The sequence below is a fragment of the Helobdella robusta genome (genome assembly GCF_000326865.2).
Source record: "Helobdella robusta unplaced genomic scaffold HELROscaffold_1, whole genome shotgun sequence".
Taxonomy (NCBI): domain Eukaryota; kingdom Metazoa; phylum Annelida; class Clitellata; order Rhynchobdellida; family Glossiphoniidae; genus Helobdella; species Helobdella robusta.
In genome coordinates, this window is record NW_008703570.1 from 12,213,787 (window position 1) to 12,234,768 (window position 20,982).

The 20,982-nt window shown below is 32.2% G+C and overlaps 5 protein-coding genes across 5 annotated transcripts; 1 reads left to right on the forward strand and 4 right to left on the reverse strand.

The window, feature by feature from the left end:
- Positions 1 to 2,420: 2,420 nt before the first annotated feature.
- HELRODRAFT_145061 (hypothetical protein) lies at positions 2,421 to 3,393 on the reverse strand (the record flags this gene model as incomplete). Its single annotated transcript, XM_009011556.1, has 3 exons — positions 2,421 to 2,549; positions 2,783 to 2,917; positions 3,304 to 3,393. Coding segments are annotated over 3 exons (354 nt in total), but the record flags the coding sequence as incomplete, so codon positions are not given.
- A 286-nt stretch (positions 3,394 to 3,679) lies between these two features.
- HELRODRAFT_62199 (hypothetical protein) lies at positions 3,680 to 5,478 on the reverse strand (the record flags this gene model as incomplete). Its single annotated transcript, XM_009011557.1, has 5 exons — positions 3,680 to 3,811; positions 4,131 to 4,258; positions 4,317 to 4,462; positions 4,701 to 4,843; positions 5,218 to 5,478. Coding segments are annotated over 5 exons (810 nt in total), but the record flags the coding sequence as incomplete, so codon positions are not given.
- A 4,266-nt stretch (positions 5,479 to 9,744) lies between these two features.
- On the reverse strand, positions 9,745 to 10,772 carry HELRODRAFT_159690 (hypothetical protein; the record flags this gene model as incomplete). Its single annotated transcript, XM_009011558.1, has 3 exons — positions 9,745 to 9,959; positions 10,069 to 10,302; positions 10,673 to 10,772. The coding sequence occupies 3 exons, from the start codon at positions 10,770 to 10,772 to the stop codon at positions 9,745 to 9,747; spliced, it is 549 nt and encodes a 182-aa protein (XP_009009806.1).
- Positions 10,773 to 11,840: 1,068 nt separating this feature from the next.
- Positions 11,841 to 14,017, reverse strand: HELRODRAFT_159691 (hypothetical protein; the record flags this gene model as incomplete). Its single annotated transcript, XM_009011559.1, has 5 exons — positions 11,841 to 11,978; positions 12,686 to 12,888; positions 13,069 to 13,320; positions 13,566 to 13,587; positions 13,694 to 14,017. The coding sequence occupies 5 exons, from the start codon at positions 14,015 to 14,017 to the stop codon at positions 11,841 to 11,843; spliced, it is 939 nt and encodes a 312-aa protein (XP_009009807.1).
- Positions 14,018 to 19,887: 5,870 nt separating this feature from the next.
- HELRODRAFT_63454 (hypothetical protein) lies at positions 19,888 to 20,832 on the forward strand (the record flags this gene model as incomplete). Its single annotated transcript, XM_009011560.1, has 2 exons — positions 19,888 to 20,162; positions 20,319 to 20,832. Coding segments are annotated over 2 exons (789 nt in total), but the record flags the coding sequence as incomplete, so codon positions are not given.
- Between the last annotated feature and the right edge of the window lie 150 nt (positions 20,833 to 20,982).

Consider the following 20,982-nt stretch of genomic DNA (forward strand, 5'->3'; position numbering starts at 1 on the left):
GATTCATCAGGTAAAAACTTTGGCACTAAAAATCAGCAAGAACATATTAAACATTGTGCTGTAGTCTTGCCAAAGTCACAGTTGAAAATCCCGCAATGCTTGAAACGAAAAATTCAACTGTCTCCTCAAGAATTAATGATGTTGAAGCATAGACAGATCTTTTTCTGTGTTGATGGTTACCACTCATTCAAATCTGTTGAAAATAAAGGGCTTCTCAATTTGATGCAGAGCTGTGTTGAGTTAGGTGCCAAATATGGAAAGTTTGATGTTTCTGACGTTGTTGTGGGAAAATATTAGTAACATTTAATTTTTAATTAATTTTCATGTTATTTTATTACACTTGCAGTGTAATTACTTCACCAGTGTGTTTTATTACACATATGATCTTGTATTTTTGAGTTCTGCTTTTTAAATATCATTTGTAAAAATTTGCCTGTTTGGTAAAATTGCGACTCGTGCAGATGGGTCGTGGGTTGGGTCGGGTCGGGTTGGGTTGAAAAGTTGCATTTTCAGGCGGGTTGGGTTGGGATGGGTTGAGTTAAGTGATGGGTTGGGTTGGGTTGGGTCAGTAAAAATGGACCCATGTCCACCTCTGCGCACTCAGGCTATATACCGTAAAATTCTGATAGAGAGGATGATTTGAGAACTGTTCCACAATGACCTTCATCTGGATCATCATCACTCTCCATGTATAGTGGCTCTCTTCCTTCTTCATGTACATCATCAGATTGAGAGCTCTGGCCAGGCTGACGTGGTTCGTGCTGCAGTATAACAGATGTTTGTTTGGTAGAGTTGAATAAATTAAAAATTATATCTTGAGAGAATTCAAACAAAATTTTAAAAAATTATGATGCCAACCTAACTAAAGAAAATATATCATATATAATGCTGCCTCTGTCGATGTCGCTGAAAACCTAATAAAAATTGGATTGCTTAGATGATGATGATGTCATCATCATGCTAATCATCATCACCATTACGATGATGTTGACAATGATGATCGCAACAACAAATAATAATTATTATTATTTAAATAATAATAATGATAGCTATGGTTACTCTGAAACAAAACACCAATTAACATCGTGGAAGAAAAAACTGAAATATCATCATCTTTATCCTCATTGTCATCACTGTATACGCTCCTACACATCATTATCATCATCATCATCATCATAATCATCATCCTCATCATCTTTAAAAAAAACAAAAACCAACGGAATGGTTAAGTTTTAGCTGCTTAATTATGTCCAACCATCCCTTGTCACCGTAATGAACTCTGTAAAATCCTATCAAAAAATAACAATGCCTAATGAATTTCAACTAACTAAATAAAAGATTTATCAAACTATTTGTTTCTAATCATTCAACCAATCAACAAAAGTATTTATATAGAGCAATTTCAAAAATGCAAGAGGACATCATAGGCAACAAATCATTAGGCCTCTACCATTCAATGAATAACAAATCTTGAAATGAATGGTGAGAGGAACTAATTTTGACGCATTTTTACATTGCCCACAAAAAATGTTTCTATCGAAATAAAAACCAATAAAAAATAATTTTTATAGAAGATTTTGAATGAATGAACGACGGACGAACAATCGAATGAATGAATGAGCAAACGGACGAATGAACAAACGAACGAACAAACAAACGAACGAATGAATAAATGAAAAATGAAAATAATAATAAAGGATGAATAAGCTTCCCCAGTAGATCCATCAAAGTCACTATCATCAGTTTATCATTACGATCGTTTTAGTCATCAATCATAACATTCACTCATTCATTTATCATCAACATTGTAATCATCTTATATTCGTCGTCGTCGTCGTCTTCATCATTATTTGCCTGCCATATCAACGTTTGCTTTTAACCAGGTGACATTAAGTGGCAGTCTGAAGTTCTCTAGATGAATGAATGAATGAGTGAATGAGTGAGTGAGTGAGTGAGTGAGCGAGTGAATGAATGAATTAATTAATTAATTAATTAATTGGAAGTTAATTAATTAATTAACGAACAACTTGTCACTTATTATTACAAAATCCAACCACTTCTTAGGCCTACTTGTTTTTCCATTCAAAATGACGGTTGAGATGTCGGTTGGATTGTTACTAGTTGCGTAGGTTAAAGGAATGTACCATGTGTAGCTGGCGATTAAATGTTAAAAATTGAAATGAATAACAAGTTTAGTAATTTTATTCTTTTTTATTATTAAATAATTTGATTTAAGACATTCTCATTCAAAATTACTAACTTTTCCTATTTTGAACTATAACCAGAACGATAATAAAAACTTCGAACGAAAATCTCATTTAGATTTTAAAAATTATTTATTTCATTTGCGTTTTATTCAACATTTCCAACTTGAACTTTGAACTTGGCACTTGGAAATCTTTCAATTTTGAATGATCGATGACGACGAATCTCTCCTGACGACAGGTCACGTGACGTCCATCCCTGACGATGGTGACCAGGGGCAGACCCATTTGAAGTGTCCACGTCTCCATCATTTTTTCCACATTGATTTCTTCTGTGCTGGGCAGCTTCATTTTGTAGGAACAAAATGATAAAACAAGAATATCACAACTTTAATATATATCATACATTCAGAGTTGCCATCAAGCTTTGTAAGATTGCATGTATGATGATCTGTTAGTATGTGTGATTGCCTGTGTGTATGTGTGTGTGGTGTGTGTGGGGTGTAAGTGTGTGTGTGTGTGGTGTGTGTGTGTGTGGTGTGCGTGTGAATAAATTTGCAGATAAGAAGTTCTCCAACCTTTTTTGGAAATGCATGCCACAAATCTTTGCTGTTGGCATTGCCGTACTGGTGTTTGGTGAGATAATTTTTGAGGGCTTTGTTGAAAACATCGGAGCCAACCACACTCTCCAGCATTCGAATCAACGCCGCTCCCTATTTGAGACATCGAATGTTTTTCTTTACAAAAATTTAGTTTAACTAAATTTTTTTATCTCCCTTCAATCAGTCTTTTAATCGAAATAACTAATTTTCACATCGTCTCAAAAAATTATCCAATGTTTTCACACTTCAGTCATCCTCATTTTTCCCAGTCAAAATAATGTCTTTTTTAATGCTAAAATGAGTGTCTTAATCTTTATTTTATTTTTTAATTTAAAAAAATGTTAATTATAATAAATTAACAAAGCAAACGTGCTAAGAAATATAATTTTAATAATCGATCATACAATTTTTTTAGTTAGTTGATCTGGGTCGAGATAGATCTTAATTTATTTTTTCACTAAAATTAGCCATGAGTTCATGCTACAAAAGCAGTTGACCAACTTTATGGTAGGAAATTCCGTCGGGCTGGTCACTGGAGCGATCACTGGGTGGGAGGAGTCGAATGAATCTTCGAACATTGCTGTCAACGTAAGATCGAAGGTGAATGCTTCCATCTGAATGACATTTGTTAAACTAAAAAAATCGAAATGAAACACATGCTTTACTATATTTAATTCAAAATTGCAAAATAAACGCAATAATAATCATAATTTAACTTGAAATTATAAAATTCAAAATTGACAACTATATTTTTAGAAATTCGAATTCAAAAACTAACCAGAGGCCAGTCGGGAAAAATCTGCTTCAAACCAAAGTACAAACCAAAGTACAAGTTTCAACATTCAACCAATGATGAGCCAGCAAACAGGGAAACTAACACCCACCCAATTTTTTCAATGGGTACCTGACTCCATAAAATCCCTCAAAGAAATCCATTAATTTGGTAATTGATTCCAGTGCAAAATTGACGTCGTTTATAGTTGATGGTTGAGAGTACACGGAGATCTGGAGTTGTGCATGAAACTTAACTGAATTTTTTTGTCTCATCGTACGAGAACATTTCATGCATTATTATTTTTAGCAGCTGAAAGCAAAACCATCAAAGATTATCAAGAAAAATAGAAATGACCCTCAAACAAGTTGAATATTTAGGTAAAATTATCTGGGACTGAAAAACTCATCTTGTATAACACTGAACATGTGAATTAATAATTAACGACAGATGTGAGCTTATGGAGGCCTATTTAGCAGCAACGAGCAAACGATAAAAGAGTACAAAATAAAACAAAACTACGGAATCAATCGTTACATCCATCCTACCAACATTAACTCCACTCATGCTCATTTGAGATTTTGACTGAAAGTCGCAGACAACAAAGGCCAGCAAGTAAGTGCTCATCTGGACGGAGGTGTTGAAGATGTCCATTGTTTCACTGCTGGACACTGCCCTCTCTGATATCTAGAAAAATAATTTCATTGGTAAGAATTTTCATTCAGAAGTCGTTAAAACCAGCTACCTTCTCCGTGTTGAACAATGAGATGTAGTCATTTGGTCTGATGATGTAGAACTTGAAGGTCGCCTTCATGGGCGGCTCATCAAAGCATGGAATTGCCGATCGTGCTTCAGTCGGTTGGAAATGCGTGGCAGCTAAATATCTGCAAGATGAAAGTGAGATTAAAGTTAGATTGAATTATGAAGTTAATTAATTGTTTGTTTCATTTTGTTAGTTGTGTGGGGCAAATGTTTTTGTCGTTCAATTTAAAGTTTTTCAAAAACTTTTTTGACAACTGACAAGTGTAAAACTCTCCATTGCAAAATTAAATTGGTGAGTGATAACCATTTTCAAATGATAACAATTGACGCATTTGAACAAATAACAAGACAACGATTGACCTGACGACATTGTCACCGGTTGTGTATGAACTTGAATAAAACCCGAAATTATCATTTCTCAGCACTCCTCTGAAAGAAATTTCAATGATGACGGTAGAGTTTGGTCTGAGGAAGTTGCAAAGTTCGATTTGCAGTTGTTCCAACTTTTCATTAATTCTACTTCTTACTACTACAATTTTTTCTGTCGTGGGTTATGGTAGAGTTTATAACAAATCAATATTGGCATGATATCAACAGGGTTGATTGGATGTCTGAGGTGATTGTAGTGTTAAAGATAACAATGATGATGACGATAGAATTAATTTTAATTATTTGAAATATTTAAAACAAACCTAGAAGGATGATAACGTTAAGCTTATAATGTTATGAATTTTGTAATTTTTAAAACATATTATTATGGACGGATATGGGATGATGAGGAAGAAACAAGCAATAATGAGAAATAACCATCATGAATGTTGATATAATTGATACAAACAAAACAAGTTAAAGCATCGATGATGTTGAGTTTATATACATCGGAAAATTTATGTAATAAAAAAGATATTATTGGCTCTTTTTCCAACAAACCATTTCGGTCTTTATAGCGTACATCAACTCTAGAGATTTTGAGGCCTTTAACGTGCATGACAATGCTATTGGTACATCTACGTACGAAAACTCTGGTTTTGGACGAGCCACGGAAATAAAATTTTGGAAGATTTGGATAAATGATAACTTCATAACTTCGAGGAATTAAATTTGTCGGCAGGCGTATGTTGGTCCAACAAAATTTTTCTTCCTCGCCTGTGACTTCTCTAGCAGAACGGCATAACGTTTTAGTACTGTTGTCATCGCACCCTTGACCAAGGTCAGCAAAATTGCTAAAAGACAACAAATTAGTACGGCGATATTTTCTAATGCCTTCATTTGTGCGCTGTATCGTATTTATTTTTTTTTAATTTAGCAAAACCCCTTCATTCGACTACAAATTAATTTGTATTTAATATACTAATGTTGGAAGAATTTGAACGTGTATTTCAAAACTATTTAAAATCTTCTTGTAAAGAATTAAATAACTTGAAATTTAATACGATTAACTGAACAGTTTTTTCTAAGGGTAAAATGCTAAGTGTTTTTCTTATTTATCTATTATTTCAGACAGAAGTCATTGAACTAAGAAAATTCTCCTACTTTTAAAAAATGCTTAAAAATTATTACCCAACACATTTATCGACCGTTAAATATATTGATATAAAAATCAAACGATTGAACTGACAAAGGTTGAACAAATTTACATTGCGGATAAAAATTATAAAGTCAACATCGCTTTCTTCCCTTAAAATCTTATTACGTTACGGTGAATGATTCGTTCCTCATCACGTGTTGCAGGGCACAGGGCAGTGGCTTATTCGAAATTTAGCAGTGGGTGATTTCCAAATTTCAAAATTCTATAGTATAGTTAATGATTTTTTATAATTCCTGTTTAATTTAAAATTTATTATGATGATGACTTAAACTATTTTACACGGAATCTTCAATATTTTTTTCTTCCAATGTCAGGTAGAGAGATGCACCCTAACACCCCATCTAGATTCGCCACCCCGTTACGAATTATATATATATATATACCGTGCCATGCTGAATTTTAAGCTAAAAAATATGATGGCAAATAAAATGGAAGTACCTGAACAGTTCATTTTGAACGATTCACAAACAGTTAATAATATTTTTTATAAAATGCCTCAGTGTTCGAAATTGGTTAGCAGTATTGCTTGTGGGTAGGTAGACCGAACAGGAACGGAGACGATGGATTTGGTTTACATAATTTTATTTTTAAAAGATTTATGACAGATTACTAAGTTTTAAAATATAAACAACACGTTTAGACGTTTCTATCTCATTTACAAATAACTATGGAAAATAGTGCACAATGAATTGTCTGATAAATCAATAGTAATGTTACTAATAGTGAATAAAATTTAAAAGTTTTTTAATCAAGGGTTCCGCAAAGCAATAAAATGTTATTTTAGTAGAACATAAAATTTAAATGATCAGTTCACTATTTTTGCACATTCTTAATCCAGGTTATCTGGATAGTCAGATGGAATACTGTCCATAAACTTCCAACTCACAAACAGTTAAATACTGATCAGTATCACTAGCAGACTGCACAATAACATACCTGTGTCCGTATGAATAACTCTTGCATAAAGTTATGTACCAGGAATCAGTTTCTGTTACTTTGGGATATTGTCCGCAGAGGTCGTAGGTCCATCTGTTCACAACTGATCCCAAGCTCCTATTCAGTCCAACAATGTACTTAGACATTCTGCCACCTTGAATATTGGGATGTGCTTGCAATAAATTTCTAATACTGTTTTATTGCACGACATGAAAACGCACAAAAATAATGTTATGTTTAACTAATGTAATTAAATTTTTAAAAAATCCACGATAATTAAACAAAAAAAATGTTTAAAAATTTCATTTACAGACTATAATGCCAAAACACAAAATTAAAAACAACTCAAGACCACACAAACTGCTAACCGCAGCATTCAACTCGATTGACCAGCATGACGTAACGAACGAAGTAGACACCCAGCAGGTCAACAACCATCCAGTTTGGAGGAACATCTTTAGCGTGGAAACAACCAGCTGTTAACAACACACCTGACCTATTTCCGTCTACGGCACGTTCCTCTTTGTGGAGTGAATCCGGAAGTAATAATGGACTGGAAGTTGTTGGCTTCTTTAGGGCAAGATTGTTAAACTTTTCTGAGTTGGATCATTCATTTGAAAAAGTTTATTTGATGAAATTGCCGAGTTTGTTAATATAAAACTATCTTTTCAACATTTATTAAACAAATATTTTAAGTTTGAAGTATAAAAACTTGCCTTTCAACAAATTGTTTTCGGCCTGAAAAATGAACAAAATTTGAAAAATATTTCAAATGAAATTAAAATTCTGAACAAAATTGAAATATTTAAATTCAAAATATTTAATTTTAACGTTGTCAATAAATATCGAAGTTACTAACTTGAAAATAATATTCACATTTTATGTTTCTTTGATTCCAAGTTTGGAAATTTTTCGAATAATGAGGAAAGAGTTGGCACACTTTTTCAGTAGAAAGAAAGTTGAAAGATGAACACGGATAAAAAGTTGCACACGTCAAAACACACTGCAACGAACTATTCCCAGGTACTTTAACTGTATTCTGTAAATCTTCCGAACAAACATAAAACTCATTGTTGAGTAAACCGTAATGCCAAGCTGAAAACTGATAGGAAACTAGCCCTGAAGTGAAAACCATTTGATCAACCAGCCAGGGTAAGGAAATCGTTATCAAGAAGTATTTCAATATTCCAATCATTTTTTAAGTTAGCAGCTGTTACTAGTTTTAAATATTTCAAATAAGATTTTCAAGTTGAATTTCATTCAAATATAATTTGACTTCAACAGAACCAAAAATAATCCTATTTAGGAAACAAGTGCACATTTGTTTTCATGAAAATTTTATTAACGGATCGATGCAACTACCTTCTTTCATTCAAAAAACAAAAACGTTTAATTACAGACAAAAAAATGCTTTTTGTTAGTTAGTCCGTAGTTCCATGAAGTTTTCAACTAGTGCACATTAAAATCTAAATCAGAAATTTTTTTCTAGTGCATAATAAAATTGAAGTTTAATTATCTACAAACAACTTTTTAAAAAAATTAAATCTTTCACCGTTAAATGTTTAGGAGATGACAGAGGTTGGGTAAATTAATCACAAATTATAACGGTAATTATGAAGAAAAAAAAACATATATGAAAACTACATGCAGTGCATTGTAACCGGATGACAATGAAGATGACAACGATTGCTATTTATTAAGTCAGGTACGTCATATCTGTCCCAGTGCCAAATGAACTCGCTGGAAGCATAAGTGCGTCTCAGACAACTTGCAGCCCGCACTTCTTCCAAGAAGTTGCAGAACATTACAATTCAGTTACTTTAAATATTTTGACCATACTCTTTTTAAAATACATGGTTTTTGAGAATATGGTTTTATTATCCGTGTCTTATGATGTATGTGCCTTTAGTATTTTTTTCATGTTAATAGTTTCAAATCATAACTTTCGTAAAAGCTCCTTGCTTGAAATCAAATTGTAAAAAATAAGTTTGACACTGAAGTTTCTAACATAAACACAAAATTATGAATTTTAGTACATTAAATAATATTATGTTTGCACGTCTGTGCGAATCATCTCTTTGCAAAAATTATAAAAACTGTTTCAGCTGATGTGACGTTGATTGATGCAAAGGTGGTAAGGTGATAAAAGACTGTTGCGGTTGCGATAATGTATTGGAACACCAAACTAGGTAAAGCAATGCGGGGAAGTGAAATGAAGAGATTGGACGGGCTGATTCGTCTCCAACGGGTACTCATCAGCAGCCCACATTACCTATCAAAATCAGTCCCCACGAGTTAATTCGTCACTTTTTGGTGTTTTTATTTATTTTTGAGGATCGATAGTTTTAATTGTTAGGATTTGCGATCCGACGACACAAACCGTAAACCGTAAAAAATTTCTTGCTACCATGACATGACGATCAACTGAAAGTAAAAAAGTTCATAATAAGTTATCATTCATTAATATTTCGTTATCACTTTGTTGAGATAGTGATTGTTGTCAGCATTTTAAATCATCGTTTCAAAGGAAACATGTTGTATATAATACTAAATTGAAAATTGTATCCCATTTAGGCATACTGAACTTCTCAAAAGCTCCACCCAAAAAAGTTTTTCAGGCTGGTTTGTTGGTAGCCATTCAAATGAAGGTTCATCTCACACGTAGTGTTGGTTCCATTGACTTAAAAGTTGACTGAATCGCATGAACCTGGAACGCATCCGAACAAACATCTCTTCACATCGACAGCTCTGATCACGCATGTGGTACAGTCACTTAGGCGGGTGTTTAGGTAACGTTTCCAAATTTTTGCTACAATGATAAAACAATCACTAATATTTTATTTTAACTTTCTAAAAATAAAAACAAACTTCTACAGATGGTTAAATGTCCAACTCCATTGGCAGGTTGCTGGGCAATAATGTAACGGTAGGAAGGGAGATTGGCATTACATTGGCATTCAACGTATGCTTGGAGCGGTTGACCGCCTTGTACTTATATTGAGCACAGATGGGGTAGGCACCTCTGATGATGCTTGACCAGGATTGGAAGTAGTTTACTGACGTGAGGCCGATTATGAAGTAATCCAGTCGTTCCGCTAAAAAAAACAAATGAATCAGTCAATCTATCACAAATTATTAAAGATTTATTCAAAACAAAAGCACTTCGAAAGCATCCTACGTGGTTAAAATAATTAAAAAACTGACCACAACAATCTTTTGAGTAGAGGTCAACACGATCAACGTGATGTGTGCTAAGGAGGTCAACAACTGCCCAATTTGGACCCCCGGCACCATCGTCGCACACGAAACAGTGCCCCAGGTAGTCATTAGGGTTAGCATCGCCGTCCACCATGTTGCTTGCAGCGAGGTATGCGTACCCGCCCCAAACTGAACTACTTGTTGCTGGCTTGCCGAGTGCCACGTTGTTGCCACACCAAACTTTCAATGCAGTTAATAATAATTTCATTATTAATAACGCTAGAATGAACATTTTTTAATATGCCCGGTTAAAGCCAAACGACCACTCTTCACAGAAAGACTCCAAACTATTCACATCTATAAAATAGTAATTCCAAGCTTTAGCGTTGATAAATTATATACATAACATATTTTTTATAGCTGTACAAAAACATATAATACACATTTCAAAATTTATGAACCGCTTTTAAGAAAATTGCTCAAAAAAGCACTTCAAAGTAAAACGCCTTGTATTAAGCGATTGATGCAGCACACCTAGTGCACGGTGTAGGAAGCTTGCAGATCAACAGCCATTGAAAGACGAACATGAAGAGAGCTGGGTGGTGCACACCAGGGCGCATTCTAAAGCACTGATCACAGGTGTTGTGACGTTTGTTGGAAATTCTTCTGAACAGACATCGAACTCCATGTTCCAAAATCCAAATTGCCATGTGGAAAGATGAAATGAAAAAGAACTCAATGTTAAAATATTATTAATCAGCCAATACAGTTGTAGCGCTCTCATATTCATCGATATTTAAATCTACGATTTTCAAATGATATATATCACAAGCTGTGAAGATAAGAGTTCCGTCATCTGTTTATTACATTTTGTAAAGTAACATTATTATTTTAAATACCACGTTAATGATAGTTTGAAAAATGTGAAGTGTTTCGCTTGTAGCGAAGTCTTAAAACATTTGAACATCACAAAATTTCATGTAAGAAACGCTAAAATGTTCGCGGTGGCAATTTTTTATTCAAATCAAACAAAATTCCTACTTAGGGAAATCGAAAATGTTTCAAAAAAAAATGGCAAAAAATGCATTAGACTGCCATTAGTTCCATCTAAGTTTCAAAATAAAATTTAACTTGTTGAACAAATTCTACATTTTTTTAAACGCAATAAAAAACTTTGGTAAATTTTAACGACCTCAGTATACATTTGGATCTCGGAAACATAATGTTTGACTTGAAGTTTGCTCTAGATCTACTTATGAAATTTCTTAAGTATTATGTTATTATTGTGAATAATTTCAATACATTATATCTATATCTGCAATGTTCTAATTCTTCTATCAAGGTTTACAACGTTGAAAAGAATGAATAAATAAAGAATGAATTTGTTTACAAAATCGATTCGTAATAAGTATTTTTATTTGAAAGCAAGAAAATCGATTTTTCAACTAATTTTAATAAATAAACAATTAAAATGTTTAATTAAAAATATATTTTAGTTAAAAATCAACTAATAGTTACCAGCAATAATTTTTATTGTTTATTTTCCCGGCAAATTGCTTTTCAAACTTTCACTCAGTAAATTTTAAAAAACTAAAAATTTTGTCAGTTTACGTTCATACAGAAGCTTCAATTAAAAAAATGAAATGAAACAAACTGCTTAAATAAATACATCAGCTACAACAGAATGAACTACACCACATGAAATTGACAAAACTAAATGGTGGTACTAAAAAACAAATTGTAAATCAAATTGTTTAAGTACGTACATTTAGTAACAATCAAAATGTACAGTGGCCGATATAGGGACGTTCCCAGCTTTTTATTTTAGCAAACGCCCAACTCCCGTCAAGACATTCGGTCCACTCCCTCAAAGTTGTAATCCAGCTGTCTGGATCCGCCGGTGAAAATGAAATATTCTAAAAATAGTAAACTATATCAAAGGTAAATTATATCAAGTGTAAAATTTGTAAGATGACAAATATATCTCCATATATCTGATTTGGGTTTGTATGTAACTTTTTTATTATCGGTGTTTAAAAACTGAAAAAATTCAGGTTATTGTTGTAAATTAATTATATTGTTGTTATTCTTGTGTTGTTTCCTTGGTAACATGCAGCAAACGGTGTTTTTCCAAATGAATGGCCATTGAAGGGCAAATGTTATAGACGCAGAGTTGCAAGATGCAAAATCTCATCAAATTTAGTTAGTGTATCGCATTATTAAATCAAATTTTCAATGTACAGTTTTAAAACCTTTCGTTCACGTAAAAGTGAAGCATTGGTACCAGGAAGACAAATTTAAACAAGTTGAAACTTGATTAAAAAGTGAAACTATGCAAATAAAACTGAAAAGGAGTTTTCTGCCGACAATGTCAACATTGAAATGAAGTGTTTGTCTTGTCAATCGATAGCCAAGATACAATCACGTTTCTTCTATTAATGATGAAAATGTATTTAATAAAATAGTGGTTAAACATCGCTAAGATTGTTCTAAAAAAATAATAAATTTACTTCAAAACCAAACGGTTGGTCATTAAAAAGTTGTTGATAACACAAAATTAATCCAGAGACCAAAAAAATTAAGGAGAATCATTTATCTTGCCATAAACCTCCAACTCACAAACCGTCAAAAAATGAGACGATTCTTTGGCTGACTGCACGATGACAAATTTGTGTCCATATGGATAAGCGTTGCATACTGTTATGTAAGAGGTGTTCAGTTTGGTTTCTTTGGGATACTGTCCGCAGAGGTCGTAGTCCCATCTCTTTATCCCATTTGATCCCAACGTGGTGTTCAGTCCAACTATGTACTCGTTCATTCTTTGAGCTAGAGAGCAAATTGAAACAAATTTTCACTGTTACCGTTGTTGAATTATCAATCGTTGTTAATAAGCTTTCGTCATTCATTTGACAATGCAATACTACATGAAAACTAGCTCTAAAATACTAGGTATATTGTTATTTTACTATGACATTGGGTGAATTGGATTACAGAAAATAATCTCACCACAGCAATCAGCCCGATTAAGCAGCATGACGTAATAAACACTGTAGACAGCTAACAGATCAACAGCCAACCAGTTTGGGGGACCTTTAGCACTATGGAAGCACCCAGCAGTGAAGAGGGATCCTGATCTGAAACCATCCACTGCTCTTTTGGAGTCGTGTGAAGGATGGTTGATCAATGTTGAACTTGAAAATGTGGGCTTGCGCAGTGCCAGATTGATAAGCTTTTCTGTATAGAAAAAATTTCGTCTAACTGGAAACAATTCGAAATTGCAAATTACCAAAGATTATTTGTAAGCATCCGTAATTTGAAATACTAAATAAATTTTACTGGTCTACGTTATTAAACAACGTAGCAATGTTTTGATTTGTTAGGAGGACACGCAGTACTCACTAGCTGATAAACTAATGCTTTAAAATCTCCATCAATTTTATCGTTTCAACTGAAACTCAAAATTTGAACTGCTTTTAAATTAAAAATTCAAACAACCCACTAACCTTCCAGTGCATTATTAGTCTTCTGCAGTGAAGTGTTGCAAAATTTAATGTAAACAAATTATTTATAAAAACTGAATACTGATATTCTATAAATTAAACTATAATTCTCACAAATAACATTAACTAACCTTATAATAGTATTCACATTTTCCATTTCTCTTGAACGTAGCAACAAAATTTTTAGACGGGTTAGTAAAAATTTGACAGGCATTTCTATCGGGAAGAAAATTGAAAGATGAACAAGGGAAGAGCTGAGTAGCACAAACCAGAGCACATTCCAACGACCTACTCCCTGGAACTGTAGCATTTTCCTTAAAATCTTCCGAACAGACATGAAACTCTTCATTCCACAATCCATAATGCCACGTGGAAAAGTTGAAAGATAAGGAATGGGGGGTTGTTAAATGTTTTAACGAGTATGTGAAAATTATAATTTTGAGGTTTTGTATCATTATTAAGTTGTCTGTAGTTTATATAGAAACTATTTTCGACACGCTAGAAAAATATTTCGTAAATTGTCATTCTACCCTTTAATGATTCTTTGTACAAAACAAAATGAGTGCATGCCGTCAGAGCAGCTGAATGAAGTCTTAAATGAATTCTATTTCAATTCATGAATTATATAATATATATATATATATATATATGCGTGTGTGTGTTTGTGTGTGTGTGTGTGCGTGTGTGTGTGTGTGTGTATGTGTGTGTGTGTGTGTATGTGTGTGTGTGTGTGTGTGTGTGTGTGTGTGTGTAAATAAAAGCTGTGCCTGTGTGCTTGTGTCTTCAGATTCAAAACACACCCCTTTTCGACACCTAATCTCCAGACGGGGCAAACTCATAAAAATTTTTAACATTACAATTCAAAATATCTTAATGACGTCATAAATGCGTCATATAACGTTATTTTTATAATTAATCGCATGTGTATAATTGAGATTAGTAGTTTGATTACATTTGCATAATGTTGTAGTGACTAGCACAATAATTTTGTTATTGCCATATCATAATATGGTCAGTCTGTGTGTGGTGTCTGTGTGTGTATGTGTGTGTGCATTTGTGTGTGTGGTGTGCATTTGTGTGTGTGTGTGTGTGCACTAATAACGGAAATTTCATTATCTTGTCACAATCACTAAGAAGTAATTAAGTAAGCCGTCTGTGACCAATTGTTGGACATGTCCAATTAATTTAATTGTCCTGAATGTGAATGCTTGTTTAATGAATGTTGCGTAATATGCCCATTGCGTAATATGTCCAGTCCAAGTTTGTTGATGCGAGTAGTGCTGAATGTTATATACTCCATATATAATGTTATATACCTCTCTGCAATACAAATACATATAGGTGAATTTACACATACCTACACATACATACACACACACACATACACACACACACACACGGAAATATATTTATATTATATATATAATTTTTTGTGCGTGTTGTGTGTTATATGTCTACGTGTGTGTGTGTGTGTGTGTGTTGTGTGTGTGTGTGTGTGCATGTAATTTAGAAAAAAATTGACATTAATATGATATCATCAACATTATTTTTATTACCATTAGAGGCGTAGCTTTAAATACAGTCTCACATCATATGTATGTTAATTCATTTAGAGAGATTTGAATATAAGCACTGCTGCGCCATATGATAATTTGGCCATTTATATCAAATTTTTCGTAAGACACACACACAATCAGACAAACACACGCACGCACACACACACAAATACACATACCATACACACATACATACTCGCACACACACATATGTAAGTATTCGTATAATGTAAGTGTGTAAATGAAAATCCGCTGTCTAGATGCAAACACCTATATATGATAGAAAATTATTTTCCAAAGGTCTTGAAGAAAAATAATTTAGAAATTATTACCCGAATCAGAATAAAATGTAAAAAATATGTTAAATTAATCATTTAAATAGATTTGCTTGGTCATGGTGGTGTTTGATGTTTTTAATCAGTTATTATACATTCAATAGCATGTGTGTATGTATGTAATAATGTGTTTGTGTGTGTGTGTGTATGTGTAGGTGTGTGTGTAGGTGTGTAGGTAGGTAGGTATGTATTTTTACTTCAAATATCACGCACATGCTAGTCATGCTTGAACTTGGTGGTGTGAGTGAGACCAACCACGTGATGTTTTTCGAGAAACTGAAAAAAATGCGATGAAACATTGGCGATGAAAATTAACAAATTCTAACGATGAATAATAACGATGGCGATTAAGATGATGATGAAAATAGTGGTGATGATGATGATGATAATGATGGTGATGATGATGATGATAATGATGGTGATTAAGACGATGAGGGTGATAAATGATGATAATAACGATGATGATGGCAGATGATGGTAACAATAAGTCAGTATAATCGTGATCGAGTTGGCATTCGATATCAAAAGACGATTATTACTTATTTTAATTATATAATTATTATTAATAACAACAAACACCATACACACTCACACACGTTCTCTCTCTCTCTCTTTCTTACGCACACACACACAGACACACACACAATCAACAATCACGCACATACACACGTACACATATAATTTATTATAAAATCATTCAAAAATTTTCACTGAATAAACATCGCAATTTAAAATATTTTCAAACAATGCCAAACACACACACACGCACACGCACACACGCGCACACTCATAACAAATGCGTTGCAAATGAATGCACCCATATATGACATCTATAACATCAAGAATAGGAACCACAATAACAGCAACAACAACAACAGTAACAACAATAACATACAAACTTAACAACAAGAACAATAAGTCATCAATTTATTGTAACGTTATCAGCAGCAAAACGGTCTCATAACAATATGAATAACAGAATAATTTAATAATAATAATAATAATCCACGAGAAACATCACGAGTTTGATAGCACGTGACAGTTATAACTATTATTAATAATAAAAGTAAATAATAAAAAAAAAAAATTATATAAGGAAATAAAAGAATATAAATAATAATTAAAGACGATAATTACGGAAGTTAAACTTTAATTCATTACATAAAAATAATTACGTAATTAACTAATTAATTACAATTTAGTGGTTGCTTTATTTAGTTTAGTAGTAACCATAGTAACCATAAACATGGGTGGCTTCGTTAATTTGGTGAACTTGAGTCCATTGCATGTGCTAATATGCAAATGAATGTAATTATTGATCTCTCTCTCTCTCTCTCTCTCTCTCTCTCTCTCTCTCTCTCTCCTCTCTATACAATGATACAATGTATTAATTATTCTTCTCCCCCACTGAAATAATTACTTATAATTTAAATTAGTAATATATATCAATGTTAATTTATTATTGATTGTAATTCAGAATTTCATTTCTTTCATTAAGAATACATATAGATAAATTTTTATGTCAAGTATTTTGTTTTTTCCAAAACCGAAAAGTCCTTATGAACATTCGCGCCCATTATATGTTTACTGGGTAAAAAAAGGCACCACAGACGTCACACGTACGTCATAATTAGTTCAATAAGACCCCAACAGTTCAGGTACCAGGTCAGGTGATAGGTGAGAGTTCAAAAGTTCAAAAAAGTAAGTAGAATATAATGAGGCAAAAGTTTCCAGGTCAACGTTCAGATCAAGTGCTTCATTTCAATTCCCATGAGTAATTCCTACGTGTATTTCATCATGCGTAGTATGAACAAATAAACATACGTACGTAACATAAACCGTTAAATACGCGTTCAACAAGGATGTATCTTCATGTTTGTACGTGTTTGTATATGTATATTTAGAACAATGTATAAGTATTTATAATCTACATTATAATGTGTTATATAAATAAATAAATAAATAAATAAATATATATATATATATATATATATTTTACAATATTCTATAAATTCTACCGAATGTTTGGCGTTAATAAGTTTGTAGTTCGTTTAAATATTGTAAAAATTATGGTCTATTACCAACATATATATATATATATATATATATATATATATTTAGATATATGATATATATATGATATAGACAGATAAACACATACACACACTCACGAATTTAATAAATATATATATATTACAAACATACATCTGATATGTATATTATGAATATTATGATGTAATTTAGACAGTAACTTGCTTACTTAGGCGCGTTCGGTTTTGGTTGTTATGGGAATAACTAATCTTTTTCACACTAAATAACAATTTCATCGAATTCAACTCAGGATATAATTGATTAAATTAATTGCATAATTCATATTGAAAATAACTTTTAAACCTGATTGAAGTAATTCAAATATCGAGATATTAATTATCAGCCAATAGGAAGGCTTGGATCGCCTGATGACATCATCAGTAGGCGGAGTCAACTAAGCTACGTGTAAACATAGAATCGAGCAGAGTCACCATTACTCTGAACTCCTGTTCAATCTATCCTTCATTTTTATTAAATAGATTCTCCTAAATGTCCGGATTCACTAATTTAGTCTAACTGTCGTCTTATAGTCCGAGATCACCTCTTACTAAAGATTCTATATATCAAAATGGCTGCACTTTGAAGGACGTTTGTAGGTGAGGTTGAATTGATTAGTTTCTTTTTAAAAATAGATTTTTTTTCTGTTTATTCATGAAGAAGAAAATGGCTTGAATTTGAGTTTCGTAGCACGAGGAAGTTGAGGATGATGAAATTTATTGATAATATTTCATTTAGTTTCAGAGCAGACGTCAATGTTGATATTGAATTTAATTGATGGATATTTTGATTAACATTAAAATTAGCAAATTAAGTACGAAAATAAGATTATTTTTATTTTATTTACTGTTACTACGACAGCCGTCAACAGGGTAATTAATTCCCTACTCTAACTACTAAACGAATTAGTCACCTACGTTTATATACGCAGTTATTATTGTGATGTTGTTTATAATTAATTAATAACTCAATACTCTGCTAAAAGTTACCTCATAATTTCATAAAAATAATAATTCGTTTTGTTTATTTATTCATTTTTCTGATAAAATTCATTCATTGACGATCTGACGTCATAATATTAATGATGATTAATTATCATTATATTTTTATATATATCTGTAATCGTCGTCCTCATCATCATCATCTTGGAATTAAATTTTCTTCTTAAGTTTATGTCATTCTTATTGTATACATTTTCCATAAATAATTTGCTTGTAATTCATTTTGCCTGTGCTACTGGTATTATTATTTGTTTATTTGTCTTACATAACAATTAGCATTGATTCTTATATAATCCATACAAACATATATAATGTGTATAATATATGATACATTTACATACTGTATGTATATAATACATGTAGATTAGATAAGGTATTTGTTCTCTCTTGTATGTAAGACTGTAAGTGTTAGATAAGAACAACATCAGGACAACATCTTTCACAATATGAATCCTGCTTATGTAGTGATGTGATTCAAGAGAGCATGTTGCGAAATTGAGTACATAGATGACATCACATTTGCGTAAGAAGAGCATGCATGTTTTTATTCATAAAAATGTTCACTGCACACATTTCTTAGTGGGTTATAATAAAAATAATTATAATTAGTTCTAATTATTATAATAAATTGAATCTGAAATATAAAAGGAAAAATTTTTTTTTCATTTTTACCTTAGGAGTTTAATGTATACCAACTCAAAACTTATCAACATACAACAAGATTTTAGTTTGAAAAAGGATGTGATTAAAGACATAACAACAACTCTGTCAGGCAGAGCTCTAACTCCAGAGGTTAAGAATGACAATTTTTCCCCATTCAACGGTAATGATAATAATCTCAGCCAGTCTTCTAGTCAGGTCTTCAGGGTTGGGAAGTATTTTATACAAAAAATAAAATCAAAGCGTGTCGATACACCTGATGTTTATATAGCTCTTGATATTGAAACACGGGAGGAGAAGAGAGTTAAGGTGAGTAAAAGTGAATTCCCTTTTTGATTTTCATTTTAAAAGCTAGTTTCTTGTTTTTTATTATATTTTCAAAAAAAATAATTTGTATGGATTTTTGTTATTCATTATTGCCATTTTTTTAAAGAATGAAAGTTAATTTTATTTACTTCTCTTTTCAATTTTGTTGTTTTATTTATTAAATAAGAGATGATGTTGTTAATGAATTAAATTGTGATTCTATTTAAAAAAAATTTAAGATAAATTTCATTGATTTTTACTTTTTATTTCCACATATTCATCTAAGTTCTAATTTGATAATTTTTCAGATTTTATGAAATTTTGTAGCTAATAGTAACCATTTGAAAATATTTATCAACAGATATATCCAATACAAGAATACCAAAGAAGTTTGTTACCTTACTTTGTATCTGGGTACCATCCACATATCGCAAAAATTGATGAAATCATTCTGACGAAAACGAAATGTTACGCATTCTTCGGGAAGACAGAAGAAGACCTTCATCTTTACATAAGGAGGAAGCAGAGACTGGATGAGAGTGAGGCCAGGAGGTACTTCAAGCAGATCGTTGAAAGTGTTAAGCACTGTCATGAAAACAATATCATTGTCAGGGAAATCAAACTGAGAAAATTTGTTTTTGCTAACAGTGATAGGTGAGTAATATATTGTTGAATCTTTATTGATTATGCACATTTTTTTGACATTTTGTTCATTCTGATTTCGTGTATGAATGTTGAATAATTTTTGCATTTTACTTTGCTAAAAAAAATTTTAATTTCTATACTAATTTTGAACTTTTCATTCTACAGAGAACACATCCTTCTAAGCAACTTGGAAGAAGGATTAGTTTTGGAAAACGAGAAAAGTGATCACCTGTACAACAAACATGGCTGCTTAGCTTACATCAGTCCGGAAATTCTTTACTCCTGTGATGGTTATTCAGGTAAAGCAGCAGATGTTTGGAGTCTTGGTGTGATTTTATACACAATGGTTGCAGGGCAGTATCCTTTCCATGATAATGAAATAGTTACTTTATTCAAGAAGATTCGAAGTGGCTTCTATAGGCTTCCTGCTTGTCTTTCTCTTGAAGTAAAATGCCTCTTGAAGAATCTTCTTCGATTGGAGCCTTCATCTAGAATGTCTGTCGATGAAATTTTGTCTCACCCATGGTTCACTCAAGATGAGGAGAAGTTGACAAGATTGCTTAATAATTCATCCGCAAATTCAGCGTTAGATGACCAAATTGTTCCTGTCTGTTCTCAGTCTCTTCTTGATTTAGAAGATTTATTTACAAATAATAATTTATCAGTAAAAACAGATTAAAATGTTTCAATTTTTTAAAATATTCATTCAATCAACACTGTGACCTGCATGCATGGCACATCATTTCAGTTCCTTTTTTAAATGTTTATGTTGACTGTGGTCACTAATTAAAATTTGATTCGCATTAATTTATAATTTAATAGCTTTTAT